This window comes from Cinclus cinclus, chromosome 1 (genome assembly GCF_963662255.1).
Source record: "Cinclus cinclus chromosome 1, bCinCin1.1, whole genome shotgun sequence".
NCBI lineage: Eukaryota > Metazoa > Chordata > Aves > Passeriformes > Cinclidae > Cinclus > Cinclus cinclus.
Genome location: NC_085046.1, coordinates 80,645,789 through 80,665,816, shown reverse-complemented (window position 1 = coordinate 80,665,816; position 20,028 = coordinate 80,645,789). Strand labels below are relative to the sequence as shown.

The 20,028-nt window shown below is 42.3% G+C and overlaps 1 protein-coding gene across 1 annotated transcript in view; it reads left to right on the top strand.

The window, feature by feature from the left end:
• The first annotated feature begins 1,216 nt into the window (after positions 1 to 1,216).
• The window catches only part of ANKRD33B (ankyrin repeat domain 33B), a 40,960-nt gene continuing 22,148 nt past the window's right edge, over positions 1,217 to 20,028 (top strand). Inside the window, exon 1 of the mRNA XM_062499734.1 lies at positions 1,217 to 1,627. Within this exon, the coding sequence (XP_062355718.1) occupies positions 1,217 to 1,627 (411 nt within the window). The remainder of the gene's footprint in view (positions 1,628 to 20,028) is intronic.

Below are 20,028 nucleotides of genomic sequence, written 5' to 3'. Positions count from 1 at the left end.
CACTGGGATAACCTTGCCAGCAAGAAGCTGCTGGGCTTTGTATTACCCATCATGTCTGGTGTACAAAATGTTTTCTTGTAGGACTGTTAGCACCTATTTGGGACCCTTTACTCACAGTTACATTTTACTTTTCCTTCCTACCTTCTTTTAGTGTAAAAAGTGTGGCTGATATTCTTCCTCACCTAGTGCAGAAATACCACCTCCCTTGTCTCCCATCAGGCAGACAGGGACTTGGACCTTGGACATCCACTTGCTGATGTAAAATACATGAGATTCACTTCAAAACGCTGTTGAAGAAAGCAAATATCCCATTTTGTTGGCCAAAGGGCTTCTCCCCACTCTTTCCCTGCCAGAGAACAGTGCTAATCCACGGCACTTAAAAGGGAAAAGAGATTTTAGAGGAACTGTGACAAAGCAGGAACTCAATTTATACATGCATTATTCCTCTCAACCTAGTCTCCACACGCCTTCCATAAAAAATATGTGCCTGACATCTCTACGGCTGGTAAAGCACCAGGGCTGATTAAACGAATTACTTGCTTTTAAAGCTCTGATCGAAGCACGGAAATTCTGTGCAGCCATTCCCCTTAGTTTCAGTATTTATTTCAAAAGACGAATTCCGCACAGGCCGGTTGTGTTCCTGAAAAGTTTTGCGTACATCGCTGCGATCGCGGCTCTCGGGACCACGCAGTCGGTCCCTCGGAGCCCGGGGGCGCTGGGGGCGCGGCGATCCCGCACCTGCAGCTCGGTGCCCGCAGGGAGCGGCCGCCCGCTCCCCCCGCACACCGCCCCGGCACCGCGCCCCGCCGCTAAACCCGAGCCCCAATCTCCTCACAGCGATGCTGAGCGGATTACGGGCCGGGAGTTTGACAACTGCCTGCGCTCCCCAGAGCCGCCCTGCCCGCCCGCAGCCTCTCCCCGCTCCCCGCGGACGGCGGCAGCTCCCCCGGGCCGGGCCGGGCGGCGGCGACCGGCCCCGCGGAGCCTCCCCGCAGGCGGCGGCATGCCCCGGCCCGGGGGGCGGCCGGGCTGCCGCGGGGCGACCCGCGGGAAGGGGCTGACACTGGCGTGAGGCGGGCAGCGGCGCCCGAGCCCGGCGAGGCGGAGGCAGAGGCGCGGCTGCCGGCGGGGCAGCGCTCGGCGGGCGGCGGTGCCGGGAGCCCTGAGCGCCCCGCGGGGCCCAGCGCAGCCCCCGCGGCCCGGGCCCCAGGCCGGCATGGTGCTGCTGTCGGGGCACGGCGAGCAGCTGCCCGGGGAGCGCGTCTGCCCCGCGCCCGCCGCCGCTAAGGAGATGCCCGGCGCCGAGGCGGAGAGCAGCCCCGAGCAGGGGGCGGCGGAGGCTGCCGCCGAGGAGCCGGACGAAGAGGAGGAGGAGGATTACGAGTACGAGGACTTCTCCGAGCTGCCCGACACCTGCAGCATCGCCTCAGACGACTCCTTCTACCCTCCTGGGGGGCTGGACGACGACGACGAGGACCTCTGGTCCCTGGAGGGGGACGGGAGGGACAGCCCCGAGGCACTCAGCCTCTTCCGAGCCTGCTGCACCAACAACAGCATCGTGCTGAAGGCGCTCATCCGCCAAGGCCCCCAGGAGGAGGAGGTGCAGGAAGCAGACCGCAATCGCAGGGTGAGTGAGCATCCCGGGAATCCCGAGGATCCCGCCCGGGGCTGAGCGCCTCGGCCGCCTCCGCCCCCAGCGCGGAGCGGAGCCGGGGGCAGCGGCCGTGGGGGCTGTGGGACACCCTTCCCTCCCTCCTTCCCTCCCTCCCTCCTCCCGTCTCCTGGGGGGCCGCTCTGCAGCCCCGAGGGGAACGGGACCCCAGGGCAGCGAGGAGCAGAGAAGGGCGCGACGCTGTGCCTTGCCGACCCTGGCTTCCCACCTTTGGCTAAGGAAGGGTCCGGTTTATGGGGTGAGACGCAGGCTGAGATTCCGGGTTTCCCGCGATCAGTTTTGAATCGGGTCTTGTTTTCCCTCTCTTTGTTTGGGACCGAGAGGGGCATCATTGGTAACGTTTGTGTTCAGCATCAAGAACCTTCCTCGTTTCGGGGCTGTTCACCCCCTGCAGTACTTTATGATGTTCACCTTGAAATTTTGAACTGCTGGTAAAAGTTTATGGGTTTGTTTTTTTAAAAAAGTATTTTTTCTCTTTCCTTTAGCTCCCCCCAAAACATAAGCTTGTTCTTGGATCCTAGACTGCCAAGCAGGGCTCGGGGCATCCTGTGCTAAAATAATAATTTTTCAGAGTTCTCCTTGTATTTATTTGGTTTCTGATAATCTATTTTAGGGGTTTGTATCAGTACCAGTTTTGTGGCTCAGTTTTTGCCTGTTGCTCAGTTAATGCAGGGACAGACTTCTCTAAATCAGAAGGTGAAAACTTGACAAAGATTTTCTGGTTAATGCATTACTAGGACGTTCAAACAGCAATACTGAAGCTTACTGCATTACTACAGTTTGTTTTAAACCTAAGAAGTTTTTTCCATAAGCAATCTGCAAAAACGGTTCTGTGACTATGCTGTGACAGCAGTGTTTTGAAAGGAAATCTGTGTTATTTTAGTTGTGCAAGTAACTTGCACGTTCTGGCAACGTAAGTGGTCTTTGCATCGAAAAGAATGCCGTAATTTGTGTTCAGTTCTGTCTGGAGAGGGGCTTTCCTTGTGTCTTAGGTATACATACTTCTAGGATTCTTCCTAAAAATATCTTTACTTCTTCTCCAAAGGATTGATTTTAGTACAGATTTTTAGTGATCTGACTTACTGTAAATTTCGTTAAAAGGAAAAAGTTTGTATGAGCACATCTGAGGGAGAAACAACCTATGACTTGAGGATGGGACTGAACAGCACAGGACAGAAATAACTTACCTCAACTCTTCTGCCCAGGCCAGGATATGGTGTGGTTATACTTTAGCTGGCGACATCTGAGGTCCAATTGCACATTACAGGATATTTTGAAGATGATGCAGATACAGCTATCCCATATATTAGTGCTTTGCCCTGGCTGGAGCCCAACTCCAGCGCTGACATTGTGTGGGGTTTGGGCTCCAGCCTCTGCTGAGGTCCATTGATTCAGCATGTCTCAAATGTTTGGTGATGGGGGAGGTTTGGGCCCTCCATACCTGTGGCATAAGGGGCCAAATGCCCCAGAGCTGTCCTTCGGAGAAGGTGGCCTCCCCACCCAACAGAGGGCAAGAAGCTGCAGGAACCCTCCCACTCAGGGCTGGGGTCCTGCAGACCTCAGTCAACAGGCGTGACAAAGCTCAGCACAAGCATCAGCCCTCATCTTGCAGCTGCTCTTTTGGCAGAGGTGATCAGATCAGGGTTGTGAAAACTGCAAATTCACCTCTTTGGACAGCCCTCCCTTCACCATGCCCCTTCCCAAAAACAAGTTGCTCTTTATCTCTTCAGCTTCAGAGAAAAGAGACAATATTTTACTTTGAATCTCAGAGTTTACATTCTTTGTTCATACTGTAAAAACAAACAAAAAAACCCGACAAAAAAACAACAAAACAAAAAAGAACATCCACTTAGGCAAATGTTCCATTTGACAGAAATTAAAAATTGGCATAAAATTCTGTTTTCTTCAGTTTTTTATGAATACCAAGTAAAAAAGTTCTGGAATTCAGCAATTTGTGAAGCTACAGGAATGACGTGGTAGAAATGAGTTCACTTTCTCTCTGCCTTCCTCACAGAAGGGCCCCAATCACAAAGCAGGTTTTTTCCAGAATATGTGAATGAGGTGAGAGAAGTCTTTTGACTAGGAAGTGGAAACTTCAGGTGTGACTCCTGCTCAGGGATATCAAGGTAAATTCTCATTATTTTGCAGGGGAAAAGCACCTTTTTTAGAGGACTTTACCTAACAAAATGGAAGTTTCACTCTGGCCTTTTATGGCCCTTTCTGTGGATTTTTTTTTTCTCTCAAATTTGTCAAAAAAGTAATGGGACATTATCCATAAACAAGACAATTTTGCTGCCAGTTACACATACTGGCATATGTAACATAAGTTACACATACCTGTTGTGCTTATGAAGTTTTTTAGTTGTTGAAACTAAAACTACTGTTGGCTTTTGGCATCTTCTTTTGCCAGGACAATAGTTGTCTACAGTGTTATCTTTCATGTGTTTGTTGGAAAGCTCTATTTTTTTCCTTATTTTAAATTTTTTTAACCTTCTTTTTTAAAAAAAAAACTTTTTTTCCCCCCACACTGTGAACAAATAAGCTGCACTTTTGTTTCTTCTAAGTTTTAATTTCTTTTCCGTGAGACAAGGCAGAGCATGAGGAATAACTTGCTTTTTGAGAGGTGGGGTGATGAAGGGAGGGCTGTCTAACTGAGGATATTAACTATTTTCACCACACTGATCTGATAATCTCAGGTGTGTAGGTACAGTACAGCTTCATTTTCATAATTTCAAAACCAAATTTTCTTCAGAATACTTGAAACAAGTAACAAATTATTGTAGTAAGACAACACAATACTTTGATTCTGAAAGTAAATAAACTCAGCTCACAAAATGTAACATGTAGAAACTTCCAAATGCCCTAAACTGGGCACGATGAGCCTGCTTTAAATATTTTGACCTAAAGTATAGGTGTATAAACTGAAGATGTAGAAGCAATTCTCTGGAAAATGCTAGGATCCAGAGGTAGCCTTACTTATTTTCCTCCACCCTTTGTGTCAAAATATATAAATTGTCTCTTTTGAGTCAACTTGTCAAGCCTGGATTGTGGCTTTTGGTGTCATTTCTCCAGAAGTGTATTTTCCCCGTTGTCTGTTCATGAGCTGCAGAACCTCCTGCCAGGCACAGTTTTTCATTAAATTCACCTTCCTGCAGTAAACCAGACTCCACAACATCTGATTTATCAGTCACCACATGTAGCCTGAAGATCTGTACCTTCCCTGTCTCGTTTTCATTACTGTCAAGACAAAAACAGTTTATATATCATTGACTGCAGAGGATCCCCAAATGCCTGATCCCTTCATCTTCTCTTGCACTGCTGTCTTTCCATGGAATCCTGAAAGACTGGATTGGCACTGCTCACTTCCTTTCTTTGCCCAAACTAACGCTGAAATATTTGGAAAATAACTATGGTGGTATATAACATACTAATTGTACATCGTGCAGGGTGACCGCTCATTCTCCGTGTTTGTGTATTTATCCAAACAGTAAAGAGGCATTTGAAAATATACAAGGGAAAATAAAATGATGTCTCTGAGGAAATTTTCTGACCTGAGACCATATTATCATCTGGCTAATGGTGCTACTTTTCATCTTGTATGGGGACTGCTTCTTCTTCCTCACCCAATTTCTAGAATTTCAGATATTTTTATCTCATCATTTTAACAGAACTTAATATCAAATTTTGCCTGGTGACCAGGATTATATATATACTCAGAAAGACAGAGTTTCAAAATCTGATGTTACCTAACTGCTGAATGCAAGCAAATTTAGAAATTTGCCATGACAATAGAGAAAGCATTAAGAGATGGGGGAGAGAGAAAAGAAGTCAGAGAACATTGCCTTGCCAGATTGACAATAATCACTGCAGCTGATCCGCAGAAAGGTTTTGTGCTGATCTTACATGTCATATAGCCCATAATAACAAGAATATTCTGCTGTAGGTTTTTTTTGTTTTTTGTTTTTGTTTTTTTTTGTCACTGCTCAATGTGTTTTTTGTCCAGTTACATTGACAGCTATGGACATAGCTGTGGGAATGTTTCTCTGAATGCAGCCTGGGCTTTTTTGTGTGCTGCACACCGTGAGTGGCTGTTTTGGAATGGCATCACTCACCTGACTTCCTCACTGGGTCCAGTGATGGTATCAGAAGCATCGAACCTGTTGTGTTGTTCTCTTTGCCCTGAACCTCTCAAGCTCTGTACTGACTCAGTGAAGCTGCTTCAGGCAAGTCATCCAATTTAGGGAGTGTTACCCTTCAGAATTTTTCACAGAGCAATGCCCAGTGAATCCTCCATGGAGCTGACACCTGAATTTGTCTTTGCCAAAGGACTGGGCTTCTGAAATTGCAAGTGGTTGTGAAGGACAGGAAGTCAGTGGTTTGATTCCCTCTTTCTGGGTAAGGGAACTTTGTGTTGGACAATGCTTTTCTAAAAAGTCATGTATCACAAAACATGCCAGAGCTTGTGTAACACTCCATTAACTTGTTTTATTACTATTTTTTTTTAATCTTCAGAATGTTAACTTGTAAAAAAGATATTGGGAGTCCAACATTTTCTGATAAGGGATGAAGTTCTCCCTGTCACATGCTGCATTTCAGTTTTCATGGCACGTAGCTTAACCCTTGTCAGAAAAAGGATTTGAAGAACATCATCTGCTACAGTGCTCAGAATATTTTTAAATTATTATTTTCATTGGCAACTTCAGTTCCTTCATATTACCTTATAAAAAGCATTATCATGGAAACAATTGTATTGAAACTTAACATCATGACACTAAAACCATGAAAGGGAATTTTTTGGGATTAAAGTACTTTTAAAAAGGCAACAAAACAACAGAAGTAATATAATTTAAATACTTTAAAAAGTACAGAAGTGCTCAAAATGTAAAAAATGTCCCTGGAAATACACGTTTGTACTTAAAAAGGAAGTGAATAGCGTAAAAATCTGTAGATGTCAAAAAAAGCAGGAATTCTTCAAATACAAATTACAGCTCAAGGTTAGCCACCAGAAAGGAGTAGATGGAGCATGGAAAATATGAAGTGAGCTGGCTAAGAGGGAATTTGGTGAGCTAACCAGAGCATGAACCAGACTGATACAGGTAGGCACTCAGAGGCATTATCAGAAGAGCGTGGGCAGGTTAGCTTGTCTGTATTCATCTGCAGTGTTAGGTGACTAATGCCTATGTAAACTTGGCACAAAAAAAGATATCCTTTAAAATAACTTTACTGAAGAAAAAACATGTGCATAGAATATAATTTCTATGGATTAAAGAGAACAATTAATAAAGACCATGAGGGTGTGTAGACATAAAGAATGGCAATGCAGGTCTTTAGTGTACTGCTGGAAATGCATGGCCAGAGCAGACTGTGTCCTCCATGGAGCTGACAGGTAATAGGACATAATTTGTCCTTAGTGTCAAAAGCAGCACAAGCTAACAGATGTAGGTCACACTGGAATGGACAAGTACAGACTTGAAGACTGCATGAGAAAATCGTACAAGTTTGATCTAATTTCAAGCAGTACAACTCTTAGAGAAACCAGATGAAGAGTAGTTTCCTCGAAGAATTTTGACAAATGGCTTAATGCAAAATGTATGGAGCAGGAAGGATGTTTTTAGTCTGACATAGCACAGGAGTAAAGGTCACATCAATCTCCAATTCTTCTTTAAGCAATGTTTTCACATTAGTGTCTTAAATCAAGTGTTTGGCTTGCAGGGCTCCTCAGAGATGCAGGGATGAGACTGGTCACCTCTCTGAGCACAGGTTGACTCCAGATGTTAAAAAATTAAGGTGCATTTAAAATGTAATAACAAGACTGGTTGTCTTGGGCAGCTTTCATCAGTAATTATGACAGACATATAATGTGTTTTTAGCATAACATATCCATAATACTTGGGACTTTGGGATGCCTTACTGCCTTTTTCTAGGAGAGTACTAGAGCTTTATTTCACAGTGCATACAGTAACACTGCTAATGCCTTCAGCCTGTTAGGTAATTCAAATTTCTTTTCTCATGGAGGAATTGCTCAAGAAGGAATATTGGCACTAATTTCGTTTTGTAAAGCTTCTGAAGATTCCTCAGGGAAAAATTACTGAGGAATCACAGGAAGTTGAAAGAGAGCACTGCTACAAAACATCTGATTGCTCTGAAAAAGTGGGTTCTGGTTGAGTTTCAGTAGCTTATAAGAGGTACTGGACTCCAAGTATGCTGGGAAAGGAAGTAGTCCAAAAGCCCCAGTATTCCCAAATTCTTCAGCTCCAGGCTAAATTCCAGTAAGACAGCAGTGGTACCTCATCTTTATCGTGGCTTTAGGTCTCAAGGTAAGGGCGCTCAGGACTAAAGAAGAAATGTTCCTGTCTCAGGCAGCAGGTTTAAAGTTGCCTGCTGAAAAGCACCCCAGGAGCAGTGAGTTCAGGTGCCAGCTGTGATGGACAGCAGGTCTCCAGTGCCACAACTTTCCGTGTCATCAAGGGCTTAACTCTCGTGTCCTTTGGCCCTGCTGGTGCTGGAAGCGATGATCTGGGCTGTGCCTCTTGGGTGCTCCTGAGTCAGTGTCGAGAGATGGAAAGGCAGGGACAGGGATGTCAGGGAGCTCCCTTTTCAGAGGTGTGAGACTTGATTGTCTTTTGCTCAATCTGACTTTTTGCTGGGTTTCAGGGGACATTTCATAAAAGGTTTTGAAAGAGGCATTAATGTTCACTTTGATGTATGGCACAGAAACCTCTTGCCATCATCTTAATCTTAGGCACATGGTCTTGGGTTTATGCTTGGGAATATAAACCATGACAATAAATTGAAAATAAAAAATGTTGAACAAGGAGTACAAGCCATCAAATAATCTATTTGGATCTATTCAGACATTTCAGCAGGTGTTGTTATGTTCAGATTCTGTTCTACTACTCAAGAAGAAATAGACACAAAGATAAAAACCATCTCTGGCATGAGAGCATGTGCAGCTCAGCTCAGATCTACCCCATGCAGGGTTAGCATCTCTTGTGTGGACCAAAGGTGACCACACAGCCAGCACTTGGCCTGGATTTTCCCTGAATCCCAAGATGTTGTCCTAATTCATTAATGGTTTTTAGGCTTGTGAATTAAAATGCCCAGATTAACATCATTTGTTCTGTTATGCTTTTGGAAATCATTAATTATCCTGGTACTAAAATTGGTGAAATATCTTATTTGCATAAGCTGTATGCTTATTTCAGATATGGTAAGATAGCTTTCAAGTAGGATAGCATAGATCATTACATGCTGCAGTTTTTCCCAAATTGGAATTTTGGTCATTAATTTTCACACCTTTTCCGGTTCTTGTAGTTCGTTTTTGGATAAGTTATTCTGTTTTGGCTGCGGTTGGGGGGTGGGGAGAGAGGGGTTAGCAGTTTATGTAAGTGCTATATTGCTTGCTAAGAGTTTACCTGCACGTTCTTTCTGTATCATCCGTCATTGTGCTGTGGAATTAGGTTTATCTCTTGGGACCGAGGTAGGATTGTGCTAAAAACTAATGGTAGAGTTGCTAAAAACTGCTGGTAGATTTTTTTTTAATAGAGAAGAAAATCTCTGGAGAATGTGAAAGCAATGAAGTATTCCCACAGGCCTTATTTGAGACAGGAGTTCACCTTTAATACTTTCAATAAATAAGGTTTCTCTCAGAAGGTTACCCTTCTAAATTATTTAAAATGTTATGCCACATAGATTTGAATTTACCTGTTTCTGAGTGTTCTTTAATTAAATACAAAAATGGAAACCCTCAACCTGGGCTAGATATAATCCTGTAATATACTCAGTGAGTCACAATAAGAAATAATCAAGTACTTTAGGAAGACAATTTTTGTCACAGAGTCTGTGGTTGCACATCTGGCAATGAATTAGCAATTCAAATTGTATCCACTGTGGGAAAAACCCACTATGTGGAAATAGTTCCAGTTTTTCAATTCTATTATTTTCTATTATGTCTGTTAAATTCCACGGGGAGCAATTTGAAAGCAAGATGATGCAAAATGGGAATGACTCACGGTTGGGCTTTTGTTGGTTCACATGTTTCGGATGTGTAACGTCCTGATCCTGTACTTTCATATTATGAGGGCTGGGGAATTTTTTTTTAATCTTTTGCCTTCCAGTACATGAGGCCTCATCTTTGGGGCAGCTTGTGTGTGGACAGACCAACTACTGGCAACAAGAGATGCTGCCAGCAGCCACCAGAGCTCAGAACTGGGATCGCGGAGAAGTTTTGAAGTTTTATTTCCATTACTGTAGGGGGGAGGCTTATGCAGAATCCATTGTTAATATTTTTCTGAAGTTTAAAAGTGGCAGATAATGGAAAGCATTCAATCTGTTAATAAAAGGAGCCTTTCAGGTGGTATTTGGCTTTTTTTTCCTTTTCTTTCTTTACAAAACCTAGATACCTTGCTATTTGGAATTAAGAGCAAGAAGGCTCAGCTCACCTGTTTAACATTTGATTGAGAAACACAGGATGGGTATCCACATATTCATAAAAGTGTCTTTAAGTGTGGATGAAAGGGAAATGAAGACTTTCTTTGTAAGGTGATGTGGTATTTCCGTGTATCTGCAAGTATCATATGAGTTTGATAAAGGATCCAAGAGAAGGCAGAGTCAAAGCTCAGCTCCACAAAGGAGTTAATTTAAAATAATTTTCTTTCTACAGAGTATTCTACAGATTTTCTATAAAAAGAATGAAGTTGCAGTAGCTTGTTAGACAAAGAGTGTAAGATTGTGTAATATTAGCCAGTTCTGCAAAATGAAATACCACAAATACTAATGAAAGGTAAGTGTTTAGACTCACAGAGCCCTTCTGAGCTAGTAAAAAGTATAAACATAGTAGAGGAGTTTTCTGGTTACACTGAGACAAGCTGTACTACATAGTAAATGCCTGGAAGTGTGGAACAATGGCAGCCAGAGGAAACCTGTATCTGGGAAGAAAAAGGCTATTTTCCCTGCTGCCCTGCAGGCACTTTGCAGGCTCTCCACTGTGTTAGGTGAGTCCTGTCTGCAGGGAAGACTGGGCAGCATGATCGTATCAGAGACACTGCTCTGCCACACTGCTTCAGCAGAGCTCCCCATGCAGAGCTGCCAGCCTGGAATAAAACACACAATGTTCCCGGAGGAACAGCCTGGCCAGCAGTTTGAGTGGAGAGTGAAACCATTCATGGCTGAAAGGGAAGAAAACAATTTCAAGGTCTCTAAGAATTAATGGAGTGAAAGCCTTTCTTGTACCCCAGGGACAGGTGTAATCTCCCAGGCAGAGACTGTCCTGCAAACAGAGGCTGTGTGGAAGGGCTCAGGTGGTTCTGGGATCCCCCATCAACCTCCTGCCATCCCCAGTCAATGGGACAGAGCCCAAGCTGTGCTGAGTACTGCTGTCATTTATGTGGGCTGACACTGGACCTTCCTTGCCATTTATTTATGGCTGTGCTTTCCTTTACTTTACTGCACTGATGCTGTGTTGTCTGCAGGAATTTTACAATCCAGAAAAATCTTCCTCTTGCGAGGATGCAACAAGGATGTCCCAAGTGTGAAGATATCCATGAGCAGGAATGCCTGTGGAATAGGAACTGGAACTGAGTACTAGATATATGTTAATATTTTTAGTTCTTTGCTTGAATTAAAACAGTGTGTTTATTGAAGTCAGATGTCTCAGTGCATTTATAATACTTATCTCAAGAAAAGTTCCCATGAAGTGTGTAAGACTCTATACATATATGTGGATACATGAAGCAAATACTGAAATATTTAATACTCAAGTTAAACATTTTAGAAGCAGTAAGTTTCTAAAGCACCTGAAAGGAGATGGTGGTGAGGTGGGGGTCATCCTCTTTCTCTCAATAACAAGTGATAGGACAAGGGGAAATGGCCTCCGGTTGTGCCAGGACAGGTTCAGGTTGGGTACTAAAAGAAATTTCTTCACTGAAACAGTGGTTAAAAGTGGAATCTGTGTGAGGAGATGCAGAAGTTACAAGGTTTTTTCAGCCTGAAGAAGGGAAGACTGAAGGGGAGATTTCACTGCAGTTGCAGTTTCTTTGTGTGAGGAAGGAAGGGGGCAGGCACTGCTCTCTGCTCTGTGGTCCAGTGACGGGACCCAAGAGAATGGCCTGAAGCTGAGTCAGGGGAAGTTCAGTTTGGCTATTAGAAAAGGGTTTTTCACCCAGAGGGTGTTTGGGCACTGAACAGACTCCCCAGAGTAGTGGTCACAGCACCAAGCCTGAGAAAGCTCAAGAAGTATTTGGACAATTGTCTCAGACACAAGGTGTGATTCTTGGGGATGGTCCTGTATAGGGCCAGGAGCTGGCCTTGATGATACTGATGGGTCCCTTCCAACTCAGCATATTCTGTGTGATTCTATGTAATTCTGTGATTAAGTGTTGGAACAGGCTGTTTAGGGAAGCGGTGTAGTCACCATGCCTGGAAATGCTCAATAATGGGTAGATGTGGTACTTCACAGTGTGGCTTAGTGAACATGGTGGCTTTCCATTGAAGGCTGGATTTGATGATGTTGGAGATCTTTTCCAGCCTTATTGATTCTATGATTCTATTATCAGTAGCCCATAAAAAAAAAAAAGTCAAAATGTCAACCTTTATCTTAAAATTAATCACTCAAATTATTTTCTTCTAAGGCAAGAGATTATGAAATGTCTTTCTCTTGCTATTGCTGTTTTTTTTTTTCCTTTCTGTGGGCGATTTTAGCATGACCTAGTTTATGCTTATTACAGTCAGCACAGCTGATTTATGAGCAGAGGCTCCATTCACAGATGGGTGCAGGCAGAGCTGAGGTATTCAAGTATACATCTATGGCAGTGTTCACAGATCACAAATGCACTTACCATCCTCCTAGGATCTGAAGTCAAGCGAGGGAAAAAAGCCATAACCCAAAGGTTTCAAGTATGGTGATGCTGTTTCCCAGTGCTTCTCATATCTCAGGTCCAGCACTCTCTTTTCTGCTGCTGTTGAAATTATGACCCCCCCCATCCCAGCTATCAGGTGGCAGCAAAAAGTGCTAGGATCTCTCTTTGGAGCTTCAGTACATGATGCTAGATCAGTCGGAGCTACCCTCCTGCAGTAGGTACATGGACAGTAACCATGGGGATAAATAGATCAACACCGCCGACTAAATGTCATAAATATGTGTGATATGAGTGAAGATATCACAGAGAGGAAGGGTTTAAAAAACTACAGGGGTTCCTTTCATGTTGGTGGAAAGAAAGAGTGACTCCAGGGCAGGCCATGGCAGTGCAGGAGCAGGAGCTGGGTGCCCGGGGTGCAGGCACTGAACCTGCAGGGATACTCTCACCCTGCTGCTTCCAGCTCAGGTCTCAGCTGCTGTGTCTGCTGGAGCAGGGGATCATACCCTGCCTCACCCGCTCACAAGGTCACATTCACAGATACTAACTGGTTATGTGCAAAGTCCACTTTGTTTACCTGTTGTGCCTGTGTTACTGAAGAGCATCTCCCCAGCAGAGTGGGCTGAGGGCTCGTGCCTTCAGGCTGGACTGTTCAGAGGGAAACACATTCTGTTTGAACACCTCACTAGCTGGGTGTGCAGAGCACAGTTCACAGTCTTGTAATGAATATCCTTGGTAAACTAGCCTACTGTCATTTACCTGTCAGTCTGTGCAGAGAGCTGGGCTGAAAGGATGGTGCAGGAGGGATTCTTCTCCAATGACTTGCAGCTGTACTGATTACCAAGGAGTGGAAACATCTGTGTCTGGCCAGTCGGTTTGGGGGATGTACAGGAGTGGGTTAGCTGGCCACTAATTACAGGCACTTGCAGTTGGAGCTTGAGACTGGGGGGTCTGCTGGAGTAAGAGAAGGAGGCTGGTGGCTGTGCTGTGAGGAGACAAGGGATATGCAGTTATGTAAGGGACAGATAAGGTAAGAAGATGTTGTGTGAGGGACAGTCAGGGTTAGGCAGCCTGGAAAGGGACAGCTTAGTTAGTGCTTAGTTACCCTGTTTATGTTTTGAGCACTTGCCTAAAAATCCTGTGTTTTCCTCTTTCTCATGTAATTTCTATTTCTTGTGCAGAGGCTGTTTCAGTTGTGATCTATTACTAAATTGTTAGTGTGTATCATAAAGGAACTAAGAATTAGAGCAAAGCCTAGTTAGTACAGTCTGGCAGCTTATCAGTCACCGGGGAAAGGGCAAGTGAGCATTGTTCATGTGATGTAAACCCTAATATAAACATTCGAATATTGACAGCATTGTTTTCACAAACTTGCTTCTCGTCCCGGAGTGGTCTCCTGCTATTTCCTTTCAGATTTTAAGGTCTGCAGGGAGTATTTCTGGAGTACCTTTACCTCATTATTGGTGGTACTGCAATCAATATTATCATTCCAAAATACATGATTTTGAAGTCTACCTGTACTGGCTGAACTTTTAGGATTATTGGTACATAGCAATATCAATTAGCATAACCATGTTATTTACAGACATTCTACAGTAAATTCAAAAATCCAATGTGAGATTTACAAATCTTAAGGGGAAGAACGTGGTTTTGATACCAACATTAGTTAGAATCAGTGAATTGCAACAAGCCTTCATTTTGGATAAGTGCTACTGTTTGTTTCTTTCTAGAGACAGATTGAAGGAGTCATACTCTGAAGGCAGCAGGAAACAGCCTGCCCATAATTTTCATCTAGAAAAGAAAAGATTAGATCTGTTCTTTAAAAGATTTCATATTATTAAGTATCATTCTCTCATTTTGTGTCAGAGAAATAGAAAAATCACTCCCAACACTGAGAAAAAGATTTGAAAATATTCTGCTACTGCTTCTAGGTGCCTGAATGCTGAGGGAGAAAAACATAAGTTTTACTATCCTTCTACTGCTACTCTGTGGTCTCTTTAGCTAATAGACCTATAGAGATTATTAGAAAATCTGGGATGACAAATTGCAGCATTTGGTTAGTAAACACACTAAGCATGTCAGCTTATGCTCCTCAAAGAAGAGAAAAGAAAATAAAACCCAAAAAGTATCTTCTGAAATAATGAACAAGATAAACTGTTAACTGGATGGTGACCATATTTGCTCTTCTTTTTTAGATTCCTTTTCTTTTCTGTAAAGATTTGCTTTTCTCATTGATGGAAGTAAAGGAAGATCTTAACAAACCTTCCTGTTGCTTTTACTACATTGCAGCTTTTCTACACAAGCCTAAGGGACCTTAATTCCTATTGAACTACAAGCCAGTGGAAACTGACAATTTCACAGCCAACCTCCAGGCCAAGGCATTTTGGAGGAGTGATGAAAATTTTATCAGTAGTGATAGGGAAAACCAGGAATTACTTAAAAAATTGATTCTATATCCTCTGAAAAGATCTGAAGTTAACAAGAGGTTTTTCTCCTTAAGGAAGTATTTCATTGAGATGTGATGTAGAAAGGCACATTGATGAGGCTATTTATGCCTTGAAAATGTAATATGAATGAAGACATACGGAAAGTAAAATTCTGTTAAATCAGTGGTTTTCAAATCTGGTTTGAAAGTTTTTCTTGCACATGAATTTAAAAGGAGAAGCAAATTATAAGTTGTTGGTCTTCCAGTGGAGGCAAGACCTTGCTATTTCCTTCCTGGGCTTTCTAATATCCAGCTGTGTAGGATAGGTTAGAACACACGTTTTTTTAAGGGTTGATGGGAGACATGACACTCCTGAATCAGGAATATAAAGGATCATAACCTGTAAAAGAGTCTTTGAAGTCAGTAAGATATGCATGTCCTTCAGTTTACTGCTCCTGTATGAGTCATTGCCTTTTTGATGCAATTTCATCTGACCTCTGTCTCCCGACTGAGGCATGGAAGGGATTTTTGGATCTCATTTGGTAGAGCTGGGCAGAGCCTGGTAGGCTTTTGTAGCAAGTGGAATGTTCTCTGTGGAATAAAGGGCTCAGAGGCTTTGAAGTCTACATAGTTAGAATATAATTTCTTACCTTTTCAGAACTGATTTCTTTGGCCAAAGAATAAGGTGGGAGTCAGACCTAGGAAATTGAGTCATTTAGCACTGGATGATAAAATGCATATTAGAGGAATTAGATAAATGTAGACCAGAAGGTATAAGTCTCAGTGCCTCTGCTTCTAGAGGTTAGGGCTGAAGAAACTGCACCTTTCCTTCTTTCTTCAGTGCCAAAGAAAGGTGGGCAAAATATTTACCATTTAGCATCTTAATTGTGGTTGAATGTGGTTAATAGTCAATTAAATATAGAAAAGCTGATCTTCTGTTTTCGCTTCCATCTCCTCTAAAACTGCTTGATTTGTTCTAGAGCGTGGCTTGTGAGTGACTGCCAAATGGACAAGGACTGACATTAGAAAAAATATTGTTATTCTTTATGGAGTAGATACACAGTGGGTTTTGTTCAGTGTAATGCATGCAATTATATTGCACAGTTGAAAATTTATGTTGTCATACATTGCTAGTAAGAGAATACCAAACTTGTAATGGAATAGTTAATTACACTGCCATTTACTACCTTCCTTTAAATACAGAAATACATCTTAATCCCAGCCTTTTATTCTCATTATTCCTATTTACTGCTAACCACTCCATGCTTGTCTAATGGTGGAAGAGTTTCCTTCATGCTCTTTATCATTATGTAAAAAATTCACAAATAATAATGTAATCTTCTTTGCAGTATTGCTTTAAATTAAGTGTGCTCCTGCTCATCTCTTGGAAAATTCCATTGCTTTGGAGTTGGGCACCAGAAAAATGAAGACAATTCTGTTTACAAGTAGCCTCTCTACTGTTTCAGTGAGCAACTGAAAATTGTTGTTCTCTCTTACCAACCAGTCATTGCAGTTTACAAATTCTTCGTGAGGGGGAGAGGAGGGGCAGGCACTGATCCCTTCTCTGTGGTGAGCAGTGACAGGACCCATGGGAATGGCCTGAAGTTGTGTCAGGGGAAACTTAGGTTGGATATTAGACAAAGGTTCTTCACCCAGAGGGTGTTTGGGTGCTGGAACAGGCTCCCCAGGGAAATGGTTACAGCACGAAGGCTGAGAGAGCTCAAGAAGCATTTGGACAGTTGTCTCAGACACAGTCACATCTCTAGTGTGATTCTTGGGGATGGTGCTCTGTATGGCCAGGAGCTGAACTTGCTGATCTTGATGGATCCCTTCCAACCCAGCATGTTCCCTGTGATTCTGAGTTTTGGTTTCCACCTGTATAATGAAAATTTCCTGTAAGTCAGCTGTCTTTTCTTTGCTCCAGGGGCCTCTGCAGCATCATTTGATGGTCCCATAGTGTGTTCAGATATTGCTCTCATTAGTGAGCTGCTATCAAAAAAAAAGCCACCCTGCAGTGGAGCAAAGTCTTGACATACCCAAAGACTCTGTAATTCAACTGCTGTGGCACACAGATGTGTCAAGCTCACTGCAAACAGCTCTGAGAAACCTCCATCAAATGTGTTTGAGTCATGCTGGGGTTTTTGTAGAGTGCTTCTTTTCAGCAAAAGCTGTTCTTCTGTTGAGAAAGCTGTGCTCTAAATGTCTATAATTTCTTGTAGGTATAGGTTCCTAAATTAAAAAGCAGACCACTTATATGAATTCCTGGATTCCTATCCTAATAATGTTTCAGTTTATCTAAATATTCTCCAGTTTTATGAAGTAGGAGAACTGTTTCTGGATTGTTTGAATGAAACTGTTTTATAAAGTATATATATTGTATTAATGATAGCTGCTTTAACAAAGGCAAGTGATCTCTAGAATTTCCAGCTATTTGAATATAAACGTGAAATTGCTTCTCCCTCTTTTTTCCTGGATATTTCTGCCTTCTTCGGATTCAATAGTATATTAATGCTCAATTGTTCCCTATGTTTCTTGATTATTTAGGTGAATGGGGTGTATTCATTAGAAGATTAGGTTTTTAGAGCCAAGCATAGAGGCAGAGGATGCTTTCCTGCCTTTTATTGCATGGAGCTAGATCTCAGCTGAGATAAACAGTGTGGTCACAGGCTCTATAGAAGAGGAAAGACTCACTTTGCTCTTGCCACCAGGCAAGGACATGCAGTACCAGTGTGTGCTGCATTTGCTTATTAAACTGAAGTTGCAATACTGTAGTTAACTTGAGACAGATAAGATGGTGATGATACTGTGTCCTACCTAGGTATTCCAAACATTATTTTTACCTTTCTCTAGCTGTCTACTCACACCCTGATGCCTGTTACAGCTACAGTGAATCCTTATCTAGCCAAGTGAGATAATAAAAAATTTAAAATTGGAAAGTACACTTAATAAAAAAATGAAAACCAACAACAAACCCCAAGCCTGCTTTTTGAACCACATTATTCATGATTTTTAAACAGCTCAGTATGAAAAACCGGTAAGCTACTAGAGGAAAAAATGTCCCTTTTGACAGATTGATTCTATGTCACTGTGTGTGTTTTCTCAAACAAAAAATGCCAGGCTGAGCCTCTTTCAGGTGGATGAGCATATTTCCTAAATACAGCACTAAGTTAATGTGAGGCTATTCACTAGGACCTGCAAGCCAGTGGCAGCAGTGGTCTTGGTTTAGCCAAGTGCTAGTCTCTGATCTTTCAAAACTCTAATTCTGCCTCTTCTTAAAATAGATGTATTTTTCACAGGGTGATGCTAAACCTTCAGGAAGGAGCCATTCCTTAATGAGAAGCCTGAGGCATGCTGGATTTCCTCTTCAGTGGCTTTGTGCAGCCTATCAGTTACTTTATTACTTAAATAGACAGAATTGTGGGTTGATAGGTTTTATAGTAGGAATCCTTGCTCTCTAATCAGCCATGAACATTACAGAGCCAACGTTGTAGGTGTAAGTCACAAGAGCACAGCCCTGTTTGCCCTTGACTAAAGCACATTTACATAAAAAATAGAGGTCTCACTGAAACACAGGTCATGTGTTCTGCTGTAATTTAAAATGTGATCACAGTCACCAGTGGTTCTAGCAGCTATAATAAATGAAAATTATGAGAATATAGTTCTCATGAGCTATGTATTACTGCAAAATTGCATATTTTGTTTGAAGGCAGTGCTTTTATCCAGAACTGAAAAGTTTTCAAGATTGTGTTTACAAAATAGTTATGAATGCCTCTTTTTTCCCACTCTTGCTCTTTTTTTTTTTTTTTAACCTCTTTTCTTTTTATGGAGACACACTTTTCAGTGCAATTTGTGGAGCACTAGTAGTAAGCCATGCATAGGTGGTGGGAAAGAGTGAAAAATTTCCTATGAAATCAGGAACTGCACGGCCTTCCTCCAAGTTTCATAGGCATGAATACTAGGAATATTGCCTATAATTTTTTATTTTTTTTTTTTTTTGCCTCTAGGATGGTCATCTATGATATTCTACAGCAGCTGCTTTCCATAGAGCTGTAGGATTACAGGATTGCAACCTTTTACAATGACGAGGTTAGGTGACACTAATCCACACCTGCAAAAATCCACTTTAGGTCTCTGAGTGAAAAACAGTCCCATCCATTCACCACAGATGCATCTATTGCTCAAAAACACTTGTTTTCTAATAAAAAGCAGGGGACTTTTTCCATATTTATGCACCAAAAATAAAAAAGAAAAAAATCTTTTGCCTTGTTAGAGGTAGGGAAAGAACAAGAAGACACATAAATGAATGGAAAACTAGTCTAGGTAAAATCAGAGGCATAACCTAGATGAAAGAAGTTCTTTCACTGTGGAAAGTGTAATAATAAGGGCTTTCAAGGACCTGGACACTTTGACATCCAAAGAATCATTCTCACTTGCAGTAGTTGATGATAAACTGAAGAGACAAGATAATGAGATTCCATCAGTGGGATCTTTGCTTCATAGAAGGAAAATAGTGATGGCTGATCCAGGTAGAGAATCCCTTTTGTATCTACTAGTAATGTTTCAATGTACATTTCTTTCTGAACATTAGTATTTACCTTGCATTTCTATGAAAAACAAGGTTGTTGTTACCATGTTATCCCCTTGCTTGAAAAGAGGAATTTGACTGTTGCTATGTGCTAATACATCTAGAAGTTTGTAAGGTGAATCCTACAGGGGAAACACTAATACTCTCATCTGAGACACAGGTGCCCTTCTGCTGTCCAAGGGCAGCTGGCCCTTTTCCCTGTTGTTTTTTCACTGGGGAAGAAAGTTTACCACATTTTTGTGGTCCATTCAGGTCCATTTCAGGATCAATAAGCTTATTGTTAGAAGATGCAAGATCAAGAGGGAGGGTTTTTATTAGGAGTGCTAGAGAAAAGGAAGCAATGAGGTTCAAGTGGTGGAGCAAGGGATTTGTGGGGAAGAAGATATAATGAGGGAGTTACGTATCCACTGATGCCATTATGAATCTCATTGTCAAATGGCACTCTAATAGAGAGTCAGAGACTGGGCTTCTAGTGCTCTTACAGCTTCTTCAG